Source organism: Thunnus maccoyii, chromosome 2, assembly GCF_910596095.1.
Source record: "Thunnus maccoyii chromosome 2, fThuMac1.1, whole genome shotgun sequence".
In the NCBI taxonomy this organism is placed as follows: domain Eukaryota; kingdom Metazoa; phylum Chordata; class Actinopteri; order Scombriformes; family Scombridae; genus Thunnus; species Thunnus maccoyii.
The window spans coordinates 3,265,299-3,282,143 of record NC_056534.1 but is presented as its reverse complement, the minus strand read 5'-3'; the positions used below and the strand labels follow the sequence as shown (position 1 = coordinate 3,282,143).

Sequence of the window (16,845 nt, the reverse complement as noted above, 5' to 3'; positions counted from 1 at the left end):
TTTCATTTATTGCCTATTTTTTACAATCTAATTTTGTGGAGAGGAGAAGGGGAACAACAGGTTATGGAGAGTCCCCTGGGAGCGGTTTGCTTGTGTCAGTAGCTCAGCTTTATCTCTGGGGAACACCCCCAACAAATCATTTTTAAAATATTTGTATGAAACAAATATTTGTATAAAACCCACTATTTGCGCTTTGCCTAATAATGTATTTGTATTCGGGCACACCTCTAGGAACAACAACATGTCTATAATTTAACCTATAAAGGATCCTAGTTAAACCATTTTTAGCATGTGTCATGTTATTAGTCTCACCATATCACCATATCCTGAAAGTTCCTAAAGATTAAAAATGTGTGTTATCCCTGGTATTTAAAAGCAGTTTGAATTTAATTTACTTACTATATCTTTACAATTCCAAATCCATTACCATTAATGTATTCTTAATTTGTAGACTTATTTTTTGTTCCCCCATTATTACATTATTGTACCTGAGACTTATCTTTTGAAGTGATTGTAAATACACCATTATTATTCTGCTATTCAATATATTAAATAAGGTTTAGTACATTGTTTAAAAAAAATCATTCCTTTTCTTTTTTCTTGTCATGGTCCTATCACAGTCCTGTGTGGTTTCATTGTGTTTTCTGGGTTTTGGTTGCCTGTTTGCTCTGTGTGTCCCTCCTGTGTTCCTGTACTCCTCGTTAGCCTGCTTTTCCCTCCACAGCTGCCCCTCATCAGCCTCATTAGCCCTGCCCCGATTCCATTTGTTCTCCCAGCCAATCAGCTCCCTGCATAGTCACCTGTTCCCTATTCCCTTGTTACCTCTGTCTGTATTTAAGTCCAGTTTGTTTGGTTTTTTTTATCTCTATTCTGCAGAGAAGAATGAAAAAAAGAGCTCCAGTTACACAGTAAACATCATCAGCTGTACTCACCAGTGTTTGGGAGAGATTGCTGTGTTGTTGACAAAAACTTGATGAACGACGTCTTTTCTACAGACAGAAACAGAAAGATTAGTCTTGACTGCAGCTCTACTGTCGCTCTGACAGACTTTCAGTTTTCATTAGACTTTAAAGCTCTGCTCTCTTTACAGTGTTGCTCCGCCTGTTCTGTTGGGGAGGTTTGCTGGACTACTTCAGGCTTTTACATCATTATAGTGACACTGTTTAGACACAACATGAATTTAATATTTAGGGAGCAAAGCACCAAAGACATCTGGCTATTGTGACTTTTTAATTCTTTTTTTTTTTTTCAATAGCAGCCCATAGAATGAACTTTTTTGAAACAAGAGATTGGTTCACAGAATTGATGCATATATTGGGGTCGATAGCAAGGTGATAGCAGTCTCATCATCATTCGAAGTTCAGCTCAACTTCGTTATAGTCTGGTCAGATTTATTTGATCAGAACTTCCAGCTTTCTGTGTTTTGGCAAAACCTCATTTTGGCTTCCTTGGCTATGACTCATGAATGAATCTTGTGGCAACAACACAGAAACAGGAAGTGAGCCATTTCACAACCAAATACGTTCTCGTGATCATTAAAGACACATAATTTGATATAAATGTAAAGTGTATATAAAAAAAAAACCAATAAAAAATAGCCGCACCATAAGAATTCACTAACAAACAGAAACTGGCTGTCACTCCCAAAGTGATTTAAAGGTATTTTAATACACAGATAAACAAATCTGTTTACAAAACAATCCCAACTCACTTCCACTTATTAGCTTTTTCCAGAGTTGTCACATGTCAACAGATCTGTCTCCATGACAACTGAGCAAATTTCATTCACTGATGAGGATGGTATGAGAGGTTAAAGACTTTTTTTGTTGGGTTTTAAATAGTGGAAGTTATTGTTTGTGTTTTTTTTTTTTTCTTTAAACCTGTCAGGAATCAGAGTTCTGAACAGCAAAAATGTACTTTAATGCCAGGCAATAAAGGAGAGCAGTTACAGTGTACACAAGGTCCACCAGATGCTCTGGGGGACAAAAGCCACACCTCAGTTTTTATACCTTTTGCCTTATATAGGGAACGCCTATTGTCCAGCCTCTTCATACTAGCCAATTGTAATCTCTCTACATCACCCGTTGCGGACCCAAAGTCACAAAAATAGGTTTTGGGTTGAACTGGTTATGCCTGGCATAACCAGTTCTGTCCAGTTATGCTCTGTTCAAGGTCTTTCAAGGTTCAAGGTCACTTTACACCATTATTTTCAATCCTTCTTCTGGGTTTTTATTTTTTAAAAGTTATTCTTGCCATTACCCTTATTTCTCGATCCCTTCTTGAGGTTTTTTTTTTTTTTTTTAAAGTGAAGTTTAATATAAACACAATAATACTTTCATCCAGTGCTCTGAGTGTGATTACCTTTAACATACTCTGTACCTTTATATCAATCACAGTTTTCTGTGAGGTATACATTCAATATAATGATAATTCAACACACTTCTACTTAATGCTTATCATTTTAACAGTAATCATTTGCATTGCATTTTTTATCTTTCTCTCAGCACATCACAAGTCTTATAAAATTACACCACAGTAGCCACTACCAGCCATTCGTTAGTGAACCAGTTAGTGCAACAGTTGTGTGGAAGTTAAAGGCCTCAGACTTTTATATCAACATTTCTATTCTATATTTCTATTATTATGAGTGGCAAAATCAAAAGGAATGTAACCATGGAAAAGAAGCTGTAAACTTTTGGTTTTTGGTATTTAATTATCTCAGACTACTCAGATTTATATGTTAGTGTGATGCTGAAATATAAATATACACAGGTTTTGTCTGTCTTAAAACAACAGTCAGTAATCATTCCCCCTGTTCATACTGGCTATTAAAAGATCCCCTTCAAATGTGCTTTCAATGTAAGTGATTGGGGCCATAATCCAGTCATTCAGTGTGAAAAAAAAAACATTTAAAAGTCTCTGTGAAGCTTATATTCAGCTTCAGCAGTCTGAGTTAGTCATATCAAGTGGATATCTGACACATTTACAGTCTTTTTAGCATCAAATTCCCTCTTTGTGTTTCCTCGGACAGTGTTTCCCTGTTGAGCTGCAGGTGGAAGTATAGTAACAAAAAGAGGAACTTTGGCACTAAGAAGACTGTAACGTTGAAAGATTTCTACTTGATTTGACTCATTTGGACAATGAAACTTCATAGTAGTGTCACATAAAATTTATACTTTATTTATTTACTCAAATATTACATTACAGCAAGAAAAAACTTGTTTCACTGTTCATTTGAGCTCCTGACTGTTGTTATAAAACAGTTGTGTTGCTGTGCTGCCTCCTAGTGGTGAATAAAAATACATGATGGCAATTTTAAGTTTTCAAATCAAGTTTTCAGGCTTGCAACAATTAATATAGAGTTGTTTTACCAGCAGTAATGTTTCTCAGCATGAAATATTACATATTGCTGGCTTATTGCTTTTGTGCTCAATGTTAGGAACCATCCAGACCTCTCAGTTCATCTGGGACAGGTCTGCTTTCTGTTCTCAGAGTCAAAACTAAACATGGACAAGCAGTGTTCAGTTTTTATGCTCCACATATCTGGAACAAACTCTCAGAAAACTGCAGGTCTGCTGAAACTCTCATTTCTTTTAAATCAAGGCTGAAGACTTTTCTGTTTGCCTTTTATTAAATCAAATTTGAGACTTTCGATGTCTTGCACTGGACTGTAACTTTTATTCTGCTGTTTTATCTATCTTTTTCTGTTTTAGCATATTTTTTATTTTCTACTTAACTCTTTTTTCAACTGTATGTAAATATCTTTTTATATTGCCTTGTGTTTCTTTTACATTTTATCTTGATGCCTTTTCTGTTTTATGTAAAGCACTTTGAATTTGCCTTTTTGTTGAAATGTGCTATACAAATAAGAAATGCCACTGTATTTATGCAGAAAACAACTTCTAGTCAATTACTGAATATATGCGAGAGGTCATGGAGATAGTCACCTAATCAACGTAGTACTACAGACCTGCTGAGAACAGGAAAGAACACCAAAGTCAGTTTTTGGCGGGACAGGGGATGCAGCAGCAGGAGACTTAAAATATTTGTCATGGCCGATAATCCCTGTAGGATGCTAGAAGCTTTTCTCATGAAACACTTTAAATTAAGGCAAGAAATAGAAGTAGAGATGTATTTAGTGAGTTTTATTGTTATACAGAATGTAAATACACAGACTATGTGCACATTTTTACTACAAAGGATCCAACAACAGATATTACAGGTTCTGAAGTTGCAGTTCCAAGTCACAAGGTTGAAAATTGCAAACGCACTTTAGATTTCAGCTGAGTTGTTTTCCATCTTTATGGCTTTAGAACGGATTGAATCAGTATTTATCAGAGAGAAAGGACATGGGCAGAAGACGCTTGATACCTACAGAGAACACGACTGTGTGACAACAAGTTAACTAAATCCAGAAGATGGTAGAAGCTGCTGTTAAACATCAAAGAAGAGAAAGATGCCATGAGGAGATTCTGCTTGTAATAGTTTGGGGTAAAACAATAGAAGAGTGGCAATGGAAGTGGAGTACTGAAACAAAAGGAAGGTTTCTATACAGCTTTAACAACAAAGTCAATTCAACTGTAAAGACCCAAACACACTAAAAGTGATTTGATGCTCCTATAGCTCAATGCAGGCATCAGATTTGAAATGCCAACAATCCGGAACCAACACAGATTTGTCCTGTTGTCTTTGTATTTGCTGCTGCATTAGTTGGATGTAATGAATGAATGAAAAGGAGAAATTAAAACGTTCTGTTTCCACAGTAAATCATCTGTTGAGTGTTTGATGGTTATGTATTTTGCTTTAGAACGTAACCTCCATGAAACAATCAGAAAATAATGTTTTATTTCTCTCACTGCTTTGTTCTCTCTACCGCCGCTCCCTCCCCTTGCTAAACCACTTGTGCTCTCAGCTTGCTTGTACTATCTTTTTCTTTCTCTTTCTCTCTCTCTCTCTCGCTTTGGTCATTGGGTCCTCATTTGATGCTCCAAAATCAAAACAAGGTCGGAGTAGGGGCATCAAGGCAGTTTTGGTGTGCATTTCCGCCATTTGAAACAACAGGTGTACTTCAAAACAAGCACGTCAGACGCTTAAAGAAATATTTGAGGTCAAGGAAAGAAGACAATAGAATAAGGCTAAATCATTCCAATTTAGACAGCACACTCAATATAATAGGAAAACATCCAACTGGTTTATGTGAGCACTGTCAGGTTGAAGGGGCAGGGCAAGCTTGTCTAGGGCACCGAATGTACTAAATCCAGTCCTGTACTGACAGGATTAATAAATAGGATTTAATCTCTGGTTCACACTCCGGAGCAGAAGGTGGAGGTAATGCAACTGCCGCTAAAAACCAAAAGAAGAGGAAGAAGAAGAGATTCCGCTTTTATTCGGAAGGAATCACAGTTGAAGCGGAACTTGTGTTACTTCCGGTGTTTTGGTTAGCTTGACGTTGGAGTGCAGGCAGGGGGAGGCTGCTGCTGCTGCTGGTTTCAGGGATATAAAAACATGGACAGCCAAGGAAGGAAAGTCGTGGTTTGTGACAACGGAACCGGGGTAAGTTTGAAAACAGACTATAATGTTTAAATTTCTCACCGCGTCGCTGTCGTTTCTCCGGCGGCGCAGTTTGATCAGAAGCTGGAAACAGGAAGTGACAGGGAGCTAGCTGTGCTAAAGCGCTAGCTCGGCTGGGTGGGTTGAGAGAGGAATGTGTCTGTCAGCTGGATTCATCTTATTCAGCAGCTGGATTCATCTTATTCAGCAGCTGGATTCATCTCATTCAGCAGCTGGATTCATCTTATTCAGCAGCTGGATTCGTCTTATTTAGCAGCTGGATTAGTCTTATTCAGCAGCTGGATTCGTCTTATTCAACAGCTGGATTCATCTCATACAGCATCTGGATTCATCTCATACAGCATCTGGATTCATCTCATACAGCATCTGGATTCGTCTCATCCAGCTGCTGTATCCAGATGTTAGACTGGCCTCTGGTCATGTTTATCCTGCTGTGGTTTAGTCAGTAAAGTCTCTGACAAACACTTTGCTGGTTTAGTCATTAACTTTGTAGTCAGGTTCCGTGTAACACTATGACAGTTGGCTTCCTGTTCACTAATCAATAATACAAATACAGCCCCTAAAGTGGTCTCACAGCGAGTTAGTACATCTAGCTGCCAGAGTAATTCAAGTGTAAAGTTAAAACTGATTCTGAATGACGATGCTGAAGTTTCTGATTCATCGTTAAGGGAAAAGTTTTCTGTTGAAACCCACATTCAGAGTTATGAAACCTTTATTCTATTTGTGAAAAGAAAAAAGGGGGAATTTCACTGCTTTTTCTCCATTAGTGGTAAAAAACACAACACTTAGACTTGTCAAATCTGGACTAGATTAACAAGGAGACTCATTAAAACTCATTTTCAGGTTTGTGAAACCTTTATTTTGCTTATGAAAACAGAAAAAAGGGTGATTTCAGTGCTTTTTTTCTACATCCAGACCACATTAGACCAGATCCAGATTAAAACACACTATGTGGTTGTGAGGAAAGCAACTAAATGTTTTGTTTTTTTTTTAAGTTTAGATTGTAATTTAAGATATGAACATAAATAGACATGAACACAGGCTACATTCACAGAGCCTTCACTCTCTGCTAAATAGCCTCATTCTGCATAAGAAAGAAGACCAATGGCCAACTGTCAGGGAGAATAAAACACTGAATTTATGAGAAAGAAGCCTATTAAATATGTATGATAATTAAACTTATGAAATATATATAATACAGACAGAAAATTGCATAAAATGTTCATAAAAATATAAGGAAAACTCATCTCTGATGCAATATTCACAGGAAATAATCCACTTAAAGTTCATCCAAATTTTACATAAAATATCCTGCAGTTATTTTGTCAATATTTGGGTTCATTGTGCAGTTTATCAGTTGTTCTGCACAACAAGCAGACTAGTATAGTACAAGTATAGTATTTTTTTATCTAAATCAAGAGAAATATCAGTGCTTTGCTTTCACAAAAAAAAAAGGTTTCACAAATCTGAAACTGCGTTTTAATGAGTCTCTGGAGTCTCTTTATTAATCTAGTCCAGATTTGATAAATCAGTATGATGGTTTTAATCTGGACAAAGTAGTCTAGATGGGGAAAACAGTGCCCTTTTTTCTGTTTTCAGTAAAATAAAGGTTTCACAAATCTGAAAGTGGGTCTAAACAGAGTTAAGGCTTCTTGTTACGACGTTTAACACTTTTACACAAGTGTAAGTGGTGAAAAAACGGAGAATCAGCCGATAAATATCATTATTGACGTTTCTGTCAACTCCGAATCAGAAGCTAACTTCAGTGTCAGTACAGTCGTGGCTAACGTTAGCTACGTTAGCATTCATGTCCTCAGTTTTGTTCGTTAAATATTCACAATTTGAAGCAAACAAGACACCGACTGAAAGGATAAGAGAGAGAAACAGTTAAAAATAAAGCCTGTAATTATTATTCTCTTTATTATTGTTGTCAGTTAGCGGCCCCGCCCTCACTTCATCTTTCTCACACACGCAGAATTTACTCACACACACACTTTTACACTCATTTTAAAGTTATCGGATACGTTTATAGCAGCTAAAAATCAGTTTCTATCAGTTTATAGCAGCGATAAATGTTTTAAGGATTTCAGTGCGTCAGTGCGCAGACGCGAGACGTCTGGTTGCGGAAGTTGAAGCAGTTCTTCCATGTAAGGAAACTGTGCAGCTCTGCAGCAGCTTTCTGCGGTTTTGAATGGACATGTTATTAAACTGCCTGCACGGTTTACAGGAAGTCTGCATGCTCTCTGAAGACTCACTCAGGGACTCCTGTATCACAAGTTTTTTTCTTTGTGCATGTTGTTTGGACTGCAGGAAATGATGAGTAGACACATATTTTCAGTTTAAATCTTTCTGATTTACTGTAAAATCAACATCATATGCAGGTGTTATGAAACAACAGATAATATAGGTGTTACATACAGTTAGGCTGATGACATCACAGGCCTGAACTGTTTTTAACTGGTGAAACATCAACACTTATTAACACCAAATGTGTCAACATCATGCAAACAACTTCAAACAGAGGTTGAAGAAGTATTAAGATCCTTTACTGCAGTAAAAGTACCAATACAACAATGTAAAAATACTCCATTACAAGTAAAAGTCCTGCAATAAAAATCCTACAACAGTAAAAGTACATAAGTATTATGAGCTTGATGTAGTTAAAGTATTGCAGTAAAAGTACATAAGTATTATGAGCTTGATGTAGTTAAAGTATTGCAGTAAAAGTAGTGGTTTGGTCCCTCTGACTGATATATTATTATATATGACATCATTAGATTATTAATAGTGAAGCATCAGTGTTAGAGCAGCATGTTACTGTTGTAGCTGCTGGAGGTGGAGCTAGTTTACACTACTTTATATACAGTTAGCTAGTTTAGTCCAGTGGTTCCCAACCTAGGGGTCGGGGCCCTCCAAAGGGTCAGCAGATAAATCTGAGGGGTGGTGAGATGATTAATGGGAGAGGAAAGAAGAAAAAACAAAGTTCTGATACACAAATCTGTTTTCAGTTTTTGGACTTTTTCTCTAATCTTTGATTTTTGCTGAAATATTGGATCATTTGAACATTTATTGAAATGAAAGCATGTGAGAAGTTTAGAGGGAAAAATCACTATTTGGTGGAGCTGTTAACAACTCATAGACATGTGAAATGTGACCCCGACTACACACTGCTTTTTGTAAGACGTCAAAAGACAAAAAGGTTGGAAACCACTGGTTTCATCTTTAACAATGTGTTGTATTTTAAAAGCTTGTTATATTATCCATTGTGTCAAATCTTCATCTGAAAAGTAACTAAAGCTGTCAAATAAATGTAGTGGAGTAGAAAGTACAATATTTCCCTCTGAAATGTAGAAAGTAGCATCACGTGGAAATACTCAAGTAAAGTACAAATACTTTCCACCACTTGATCTAATAATCATTTAGTTGAGATGCTGTAACATAATAAAAACATTTGTCCCAGTGGGATGAATTTTACTTTTAGTTTTCACCACGTTGTTGTAAACATTGTAATATTTGTGTTCTTGTGTTTTACCATCTTCTTCTTCTTCTTCTTCTTCTTCTTCTTCTTCTTCTTCTTCTTCTTCTTCTTCTTCTTCCTAGTTTGTCAAGTGCGGCTATGCAGGCTCCAACTTCCCCGAACACATTTTCCCAGCGCTGGTTGGCCGGCCAATCATCCGCTCCACAGCTAAAGTTGGAAACATTGAAATCAAGGTAATGTCATCTGCCTGAGTCATTCATGTTGTGTTTATCACAGTGCAGCTGCTCTTTACTACTACTAGTACTCTTTTGGATGCATCATTGTAGTTTGTGGAAGAACATTAAAGGTTAATCAGAGATCACAGCGAGCAGACAAAACCAAAATATTCAAGTGTCCCTGAAATGATCTGATCATTAAATGATCCCTGAATGAGTATGATGGAGCTGTGGTTCTCAGCCGTGTTCATTGGAGTCTGAAGATTGTGCAAGTTTAGATTTCAAGCAAACACAGGCAGCTGGTTTCACTGGTTTACTTCTCTGTGGCCAAAATGTAGGTAATATTTAGATAAATCAGCTGCTGAAGAGAAACGCCAGATAAAAGATCTAACATCTACCTTTGACCTCTCGCAGGACCTGATGGTGGGGGACGAGGCCAGCGAACTGCGCTCCATGCTGGAGGTGAACTACCCGATGGAGAACGGTATCGTCAGGAACTGGGACGACATGAAGCACCTGTGGGATTACACCTTCGGCCCCCAGAAACTCAACATCGACTCGCGCAACTGCAAGATCCTACTGACCGAACCGCCCATGAACCCAACCAAGAACAGAGAAAAGATCATTGAGGTACTGCAGGTGTTTCACATGCTTCTGTTCTGGTCTGAGTGGACTGAGAGTGGTGATATCAGAGGGGGCAACTATCCCTGCATAACATGCTGCAGAAACCCAAAACTATACATCTATGTTGTGTCTTCTTCTTCCTGTTCATTAACTGCTACTTTTCCTTTCGTCTCCTGCCAGGTGATGTTTGAAACGTACCAGTTCTCTGGAGTTTATATCGCCATCCAGGCCGTCCTCACTCTCTACGCTCAAGGTACGTTTGCCTCCATGACTCTGATAATCACAGCTAAACTGAAAAAAAGTTAGTGTTTTTGCTCTGTAGGCAAAAAATTTAATGAACTTACAGTGCAGGACAGAAAGGACGGCTTTCCACACAACATACTAATAACACTTTCATATAAATAAAACATGGTAATATACATAAAATATAAAAGATATGCAAAAAAACTAAATAGTGTACACCTTCAAGTGCCAATTCATACATTATCTTTCCCTGAAACCTCTTATTTTCTGAGCTTCCTCAAAAAATATAACTTTTGATAAACCAATTATAAGATTTTGTAAACATTGTTTGCAGTTGTGTTGCTAGGTGGTTGTTTGTTTATACGGCTGCAACTAATGATTATTTTCTTGATTCATTGATTAGTTGTTTTGTCTATAACATGTCAGAAAATGATGAAAAATGTTGATCACTGTTGAAGACGACATCCTCAAATGTCTTGTTTTGTCCACAAGCCGAAGATATTCAGTTTACTGTCATAGAAGACTAAAAAAAACAGAAAATATTTGTGTAATATTTGGATTTTTGACTAATTGACTAACCGTTGCACCAAGTGACTCGTCCACTTCTCTGTTCTAGGACTGCTGACTGGAGTGGTGGTCGACTCCGGCGACGGCGTCACCCACATCTGTCCAGTGTACGAAGGTTTCTCCCTGCCGCACCTGACCCGACGCCTCGACATCGCAGGAAGGGACATCACACGCTACCTCATCAAGGTACCAGCGGCTTCACGTCGCCCTCACTGCTACGTTTCGTCTGGCGTTTGGTGCCAATGTGGGAAATATTTTAAATGGTGGAATATGACGCACTATGTGACCAAATGTATGTGTGTATATATTTAGGGTCAGGCATTTTTTTGTCATAATTAGATAGTTATGAAAGAACAGAAAAAGAGGAAACATGCAGCAAAGGCTCTCAGCTGGAATTTAACCACGGATGTTGCGGTTGTGTGATATGAGTAACTCTAACCTAACCCTAGACCAGAAGGCTACCAGGGCGCCCTGATGTTTGTGTTTCTATTACTTAATAATAACCACAAAACCCCCATCTTGAGTCCAAATTAAGAGACTTGCTTTCTGTCCGTCAGCTGCTGCTGCTGCGAGGCTACGCCTTCAACCACTCGGCTGACTTCGAGACGGTGAGGATGATGAAGGAGAAGCTTTGCTACGTCGGTTACAACATCGAGCAGGAGCAGAAGCTGGCGCTGGAGACGACGGTGCTGGTGGAGTCGTACACGGTCAGTCGTGGTCATAAACTCTGTTCCTGTTTTAGTTTTTAACAGGTTTAAGATGTTCTTCGTTAGTCCTGAAGGCAGGAATATTCGCTAAATGTTTTGTTTTTTTCGTGTCCTCAGCTTCCGGACGGCAGAGTGATCAAGGTTGGAGGAGAGAGGTTCGAAGCCCCCGAGGCTCTGTTTCAACCTCACCTCATCAATGTGGAGGGGGTGGGCGTGGCCGAGCTGCTCTTCAACACCATCCAGGCCGCAGATATCGACACCAGGTGAGCAGTCAGGAGCCGCTGGGCCGCTGTTGTCAATGGAAACGCCCAATATGATTTATAAACCTCTGAACAGAGATCACAAACCGACTTCATCATCCAATAAGACAAAACTAAATGAGAAATTCATCACCTGAAAAAAGTGATACACAAATTATGTTTGAGGGACATGGACAAAATCTAAAAAATATTACAATATTAAATATTTTTGACCAAATACCTTTATTGATATTGCAACGATATTGTAGTGATGATCATTTGTGCTTTCACAAAATATTTACATGATGAGATTTTTGATAAATAATCATCAGTAATGTGGATATAATGACTAAAGTGGGTAAACAGCTGGAACAGTCTGGTCAGTTCAGAAAATTACATTAATTTATTGTAATGGAGCCTTTAAAACCAGGAAAACACAACACTTATGAAATATCACAATATATATAGTCTAGTATCGATATAATATCAGTCCAGCTCTAATCACCAAATATATACAATATACAAGACAACCTGGAAAAAACATTATTCTAAAACTTTTGCCCACTTGAGACTCTTTGTTTGAGGTGGAAAAACATTTTTAATGAAGTTACATTAAAAGTTAAAAAAAACTTCATATTTTTTAGAGTTATGAGTGACATAAAGGTTCTCAGGCTGAAACAACACATTTCTGGATTCAAACTGCTGGAATTTAACATTTAGAGATCACACATGCAGGTCTTTAAAAGTCTTAAAAAGCACCAAATTCAGTTCCTCTAAAAAAAAGGAATAAAAGAATCATAACATAAATGATAATTAATTGTAGGCTTTATTATCCCTCCTCGTTTTCCATCCTTTTTGACAGGTGTGACTATGAAAAAGGTTCAATTGCATATTATGTGGTATTAAAAAAAAAAAAAAGTCTTAAATTGTATTTGGTGAAAGCAGCAGAAACCTGCATATACATTAATATCTTAATCCTGTTAAATTCCAACAGTCCTGTATGCACATGTTGACATTCTTGTTGCCCTTAAAACTCTTAAATGCACTTAAACAAACAAAACTAAATGGGGAACACTGGGAATTAAAACCTGAACAACTTTGAAAAAAGATGATCATGATGATGCATATTTGGAATCCACTTCAAACACCGAGGTTAAAGCTTCCCGCCGCCAGGCCGAGTGGTATTGAAGAGTGATGTAATAAAAATGGAAACCATTCATCGTATGTTGTTTTTCTGATCAGAGCTGAGTTCTACAAGCACATCGTCCTGTCTGGAGGCTCCACCATGTATCCCGGCCTGCCGTCCCGGTTGGAGCGCGAGCTGAAGCAGCTTTACCTGGAGCGAGTGCTGAAGGGAGACGTGGACAAGCTATCAGTGAGTACAGATATCTAAATATTATCAAGTTATAGAGTGAATCACTGAAGTGGAAGAAAACAGTGGAGAAACGTTTATTACATTTAATATTAATTTGATTATTTTAAATGTGATTTTGTGCACATTTCTCATATTTTGATAAATCTGTCAAACCATATCTCCCATCCCTAAATGCCTAAAGCTAAACCCTCTGATGTAAACATTAATGAATTCCTTTAAAACAGTTTTCAGGGTTTCTCTGGTGAGAATCTTTTCATAATTTCATACCATACAGCATATATACTCAATAGGTGGACTCTGGTCATAAATAAATAAAATTTAATCTGGAACGGGAACAGAATTGAACTGCTTGTCATCATTCAGCCGCCTGTTAGTCACCGCAGTTGAACAGGTTGTTGTCAATACAAACAAAGAAAGGTTGAAAGTGGAAAAACATGCATTTAAGCATGACTGGACGGAGAAATACACATGAATTCTTCCAGAGGGAAGTGTGAGACCTTTGTGTTTGATTTACAGTGAAACAGTGGCTTTAATGAAGAGAGTAAAACGCCACGACGACGCCAAACAAAACTGATCCAGCTGAAGTCGTGATATCAAGAACTCCAGCAGAATAATTGTAAAAACATTTTCACAAGTCTCCAACTGCTGAAATACTTGGTTACGCAAGTAGGAGATGGTCATGTCTATACTGAAATATAATCTAATGAACCCTTACTGGACCTTTGATGCAGTGGAAATGTATTGTGGACCTCTGAGACTGTGTTTGACTAACCAACGCTGCCACATACTATACAAATACTGTGTGTGTAACGTTGTTCACACTAGTAACCAACCGTCATGTGAGGAGATTATTTTGCTCGAAAATTATGGATTTACATGTCAGACTAAGCCTTGGGCTCCTTTTAATAAAATAAAATGTAAATGTCATCATAATTGACTATGTTTTGTAAATAACTATGCAGCCTCTCTATAGATACATCTGTGATTTTCAGCTTATTTTAGGTGTAAACTCCACCAGGCTTTCTTGTTCTCTGGTGCAGTAAATGTTTTCGCCACCAGAGGGCACTGAAGCCACAGTGTAGTTGTCAGACACGCCGTCATTGTCATGGTCCATGATGACAAGGTGAAAATATAACATCTAATTGTTCCTGAGAGGAAGTACGCTCTGCTGCTCCTGCAGCCGCTCTGGGAAATCCACCAACCTGTAATTAAAAGACAATCTACTTCAGTCTATTTTAAGGGACCTCACTGGGTGGCGCGGGCTTTCAACACATTATTATCTCCGTTAACACTCTCTACTCTCTTTCTGCTTCATCTCCACCGCAGAAATTCAAGATCAGGATAGAGGACCCCCCTCGGCGTAAACACATGGTGTTCCTGGGCGGCGCCGTGCTTGCCGACATCATGAAGGACAAGGACAACTTCTGGATGACGCGGGAGGAGTACCAGGAGAAAGGAACAAGAGTGCTGGAGAAGCTGGGCGTCACCGTCAGATAAAACACACACACACAAAGAAACACTTCCCAGTCCTCCCCAATGTACCTCCATCTACTCCATCACCTGACATCCATTGCGTCACTCACCTTGATGTGTCTGGACGGACACACTGTGTCTTTGATTCACACACATTTTGAAAAGAAAAGAGGGAGGGAGAGAAGGAGGGAGGGAGGGTGGGAAGGGAAAAGAGGGATGAAGGATGTGGAGTTTGGGGTAAGAAGTCTCCTGTGAAGGCAGGAAATTACTAGAGAGCTCTTAAATATTTGCCCACAACAGAAAAGAGAATTATGTTCTGAGATGAATGAGGTAGAGCTGTAAAATACAGCATTTAAAGGAATAGTTTGACATTTTGGCAAATGCTTGTTTGCTTTCTTGCTAAGAGTTAGCTGAGAGGATTGATACCACTCTCATGTCTTTGCATTAAATATGAAGATGACGGTTAGCTTAGCTTAGCCTATAGACTGGAAACAGGGGGAAACAGCTAGCTTGGTTCTGTCCAAAGGTTACAAAAATCTGCCTACCAGCTCCTCAAAAGCTCACCGAAAAACTTCAATGTCTGATTTGTTTAATTTGTACAAAAACTGGGGTTATGTGAGGATTTGTTGCCTCGCAGCAGTGACTTCCTGCAGGATTTATGGTACCATGAGGTTGCCAGACAACCAGCAGAGACTCCAAGAAGTCATTGCTGCCGGCCAAGAAATAGTCGCCACATAAACGCCAAACAAATTCTAGTTTTTACACTTCGATTTTTGTATGCATTAAACAAACAAGATATAACATGTTAATTAAAGATCTTTAGAGGTGCTGCTAGTCTGATTTTGTTATCTTTGGACAGAGCCATGCTAGCTGTTTCCCACTATTTCCAGTCTTTATGCTAAGCTAAGCTAACTGGCTCTAGCTTCAGATATGAGAGTGGTATCAATATTCTCATCAAACTCTTCATCTTCATCTACTCTTCTTGCAAGAAAGTAAACAAGTGTATTTTTAGTTTCTGTATAAATAAAGCTTAAATAAGTAAATACATTCCCCAAAGGGTCAAACTATTCCTTTCCAGATGGAAAAAAAATATCTGTGGCATTAAAAATGGTGGAGTGTTCAAACTTAAAATGTCCTTTAAGAGACAAGTTTACTTTGTCTGAGCGACTCCTCATGAAGCCGGATTGAGCTCCGGTCCGTTTTCAAGATGAAGACGACGGCAACGATTATTATTAGTGATGCATTTGAGTTCGGCTCCAAAACGAGACCTTCGCCATGTGAAAAATGTGTCACCTGCTCTGAATAGAATAATACAGAATAATACTCGCAGCGTGGAGCATTAAAGAGATTAGATATCTGGAAAAAAAATAGATCATTACATACTGTGTCTTTTTAAAATACTGATCATCAAATAACATTGTGCCCTCGCCCCCAAATGTCCTTAAACCCTTCATTGGCTCACTGTACTGAAGGTGCAGGAGGGTCAGGCAGATATTTTTAACCTGTTGGGACTTTTGCTCGAGCTGGGACGTTCATATCTTCCACAAGAGGCTGGAATGATTGAGAAAAACTTGAAGGAAACTCCTAAATTCCTCAGTCTTTTTTTTGTTGTCTTAGCTTCTTCTTGGATTTGTGGTTTGATTTGTGGTGGTGAGCAGGGTTTTGGATTTGAAAACAAGCCAGTTGGAGCTTTCAGTGGGTTTGATTTTGGGTGTTTCTGTATCCTGCTCACGACCTGCAAATCATCCACCGCAGATCAAATGAACAAGAGAACGGTTTTGATATCTCGGCGATTTTACAAAGCGTCAAGTCATTCCTTAATGCTGATCAAGGACGTCTACTACGTACCAAAGTCCTGCATCGCTGCTTCCCTGAACTCGGACATTTGAGTGACTCATTAAGTCTTTATTGGAGGAATACGTCAAAAGTACAAACTCACCAGATGGAAGGCTTTTTAGTGACCTACAGTTTAAGTAGGGAGAAAACCAACGATGGGTGCAAACTAACAAAAACTTTATTTATATATCACTTTTCTTAACAAAGAGACAGAATGATTTACAGGAAAAGAGTAAAGAATTAACAAACGGCACGTAAAAACACAGCAACATATTAAATATCCATAAACATTCTCCAATAAAAGAGTGTTTTAAGAAGAGATCTTCTAATTCTGACTATGAAAGGTTTCTTCCATTACAGCCAATACAAACCATGTAAAATCAAATATTTTGCAGCATTACCGGAAACTAAAGAAAGGAATTTACTGTTTTATTTATCAGTATTACTGTAATAAAGGTTCTGGCCACCAGTGGCAGCACTGAGCACATGTCAGTGAGTCTTTTCCTTTCAGTAAACA

At 38.3% G+C, this 16,845-nt stretch overlaps 2 protein-coding genes across 2 annotated transcripts in view; both read left to right on the top strand.

The window, feature by feature from the left end:
- Nucleotides 1-16,845, top strand: part of LOC121908167 (zinc finger protein RFP-like) — a 147,342-nt gene that overhangs the window by 78,462 nt on the left and 52,035 nt on the right. The window lies entirely within an intron of this gene.
- LOC121908220 (actin-related protein 2-A) lies at nucleotides 5,433-14,917 on the top strand. The gene is made up of 9 exons (XM_042428071.1): nucleotides 5,433-5,553; nucleotides 9,172-9,282; nucleotides 9,679-9,894; nucleotides 10,069-10,141; nucleotides 10,748-10,884; nucleotides 11,256-11,405; nucleotides 11,523-11,668; nucleotides 12,887-13,019; nucleotides 14,346-14,917. Exons 1-9 carry the CDS (start codon nucleotides 5,506-5,508, stop codon nucleotides 14,514-14,516), a joined length of 1,185 nt encoding a protein of 394 aa, XP_042284005.1. The 5' UTR covers nucleotides 5,433-5,505; the 3' UTR covers nucleotides 14,517-14,917.

Bases quoted from the DNA above. Each gene is read 5' to 3' on its own strand.
- LOC121908220 (XM_042428071.1), top strand. From the start codon at position 5,506: ATGGACAGCCAAGGAAGGAAAGTCGTGGTTTGTGACAACGGAACCGGG. The intron at 11,406-11,522 runs GTCAGTCGTGGT...TCGTGTCCTCAG, and splicing joins TGCTGGTGGAGTCGTACACG to CTTCCGGACGGCAGAGTGAT. The intron at 11,669-12,886 runs GTGAGCAGTCAG...TTTTCTGATCAG, and splicing joins GCCGCAGATATCGACACCAG to AGCTGAGTTCTACAAGCACA.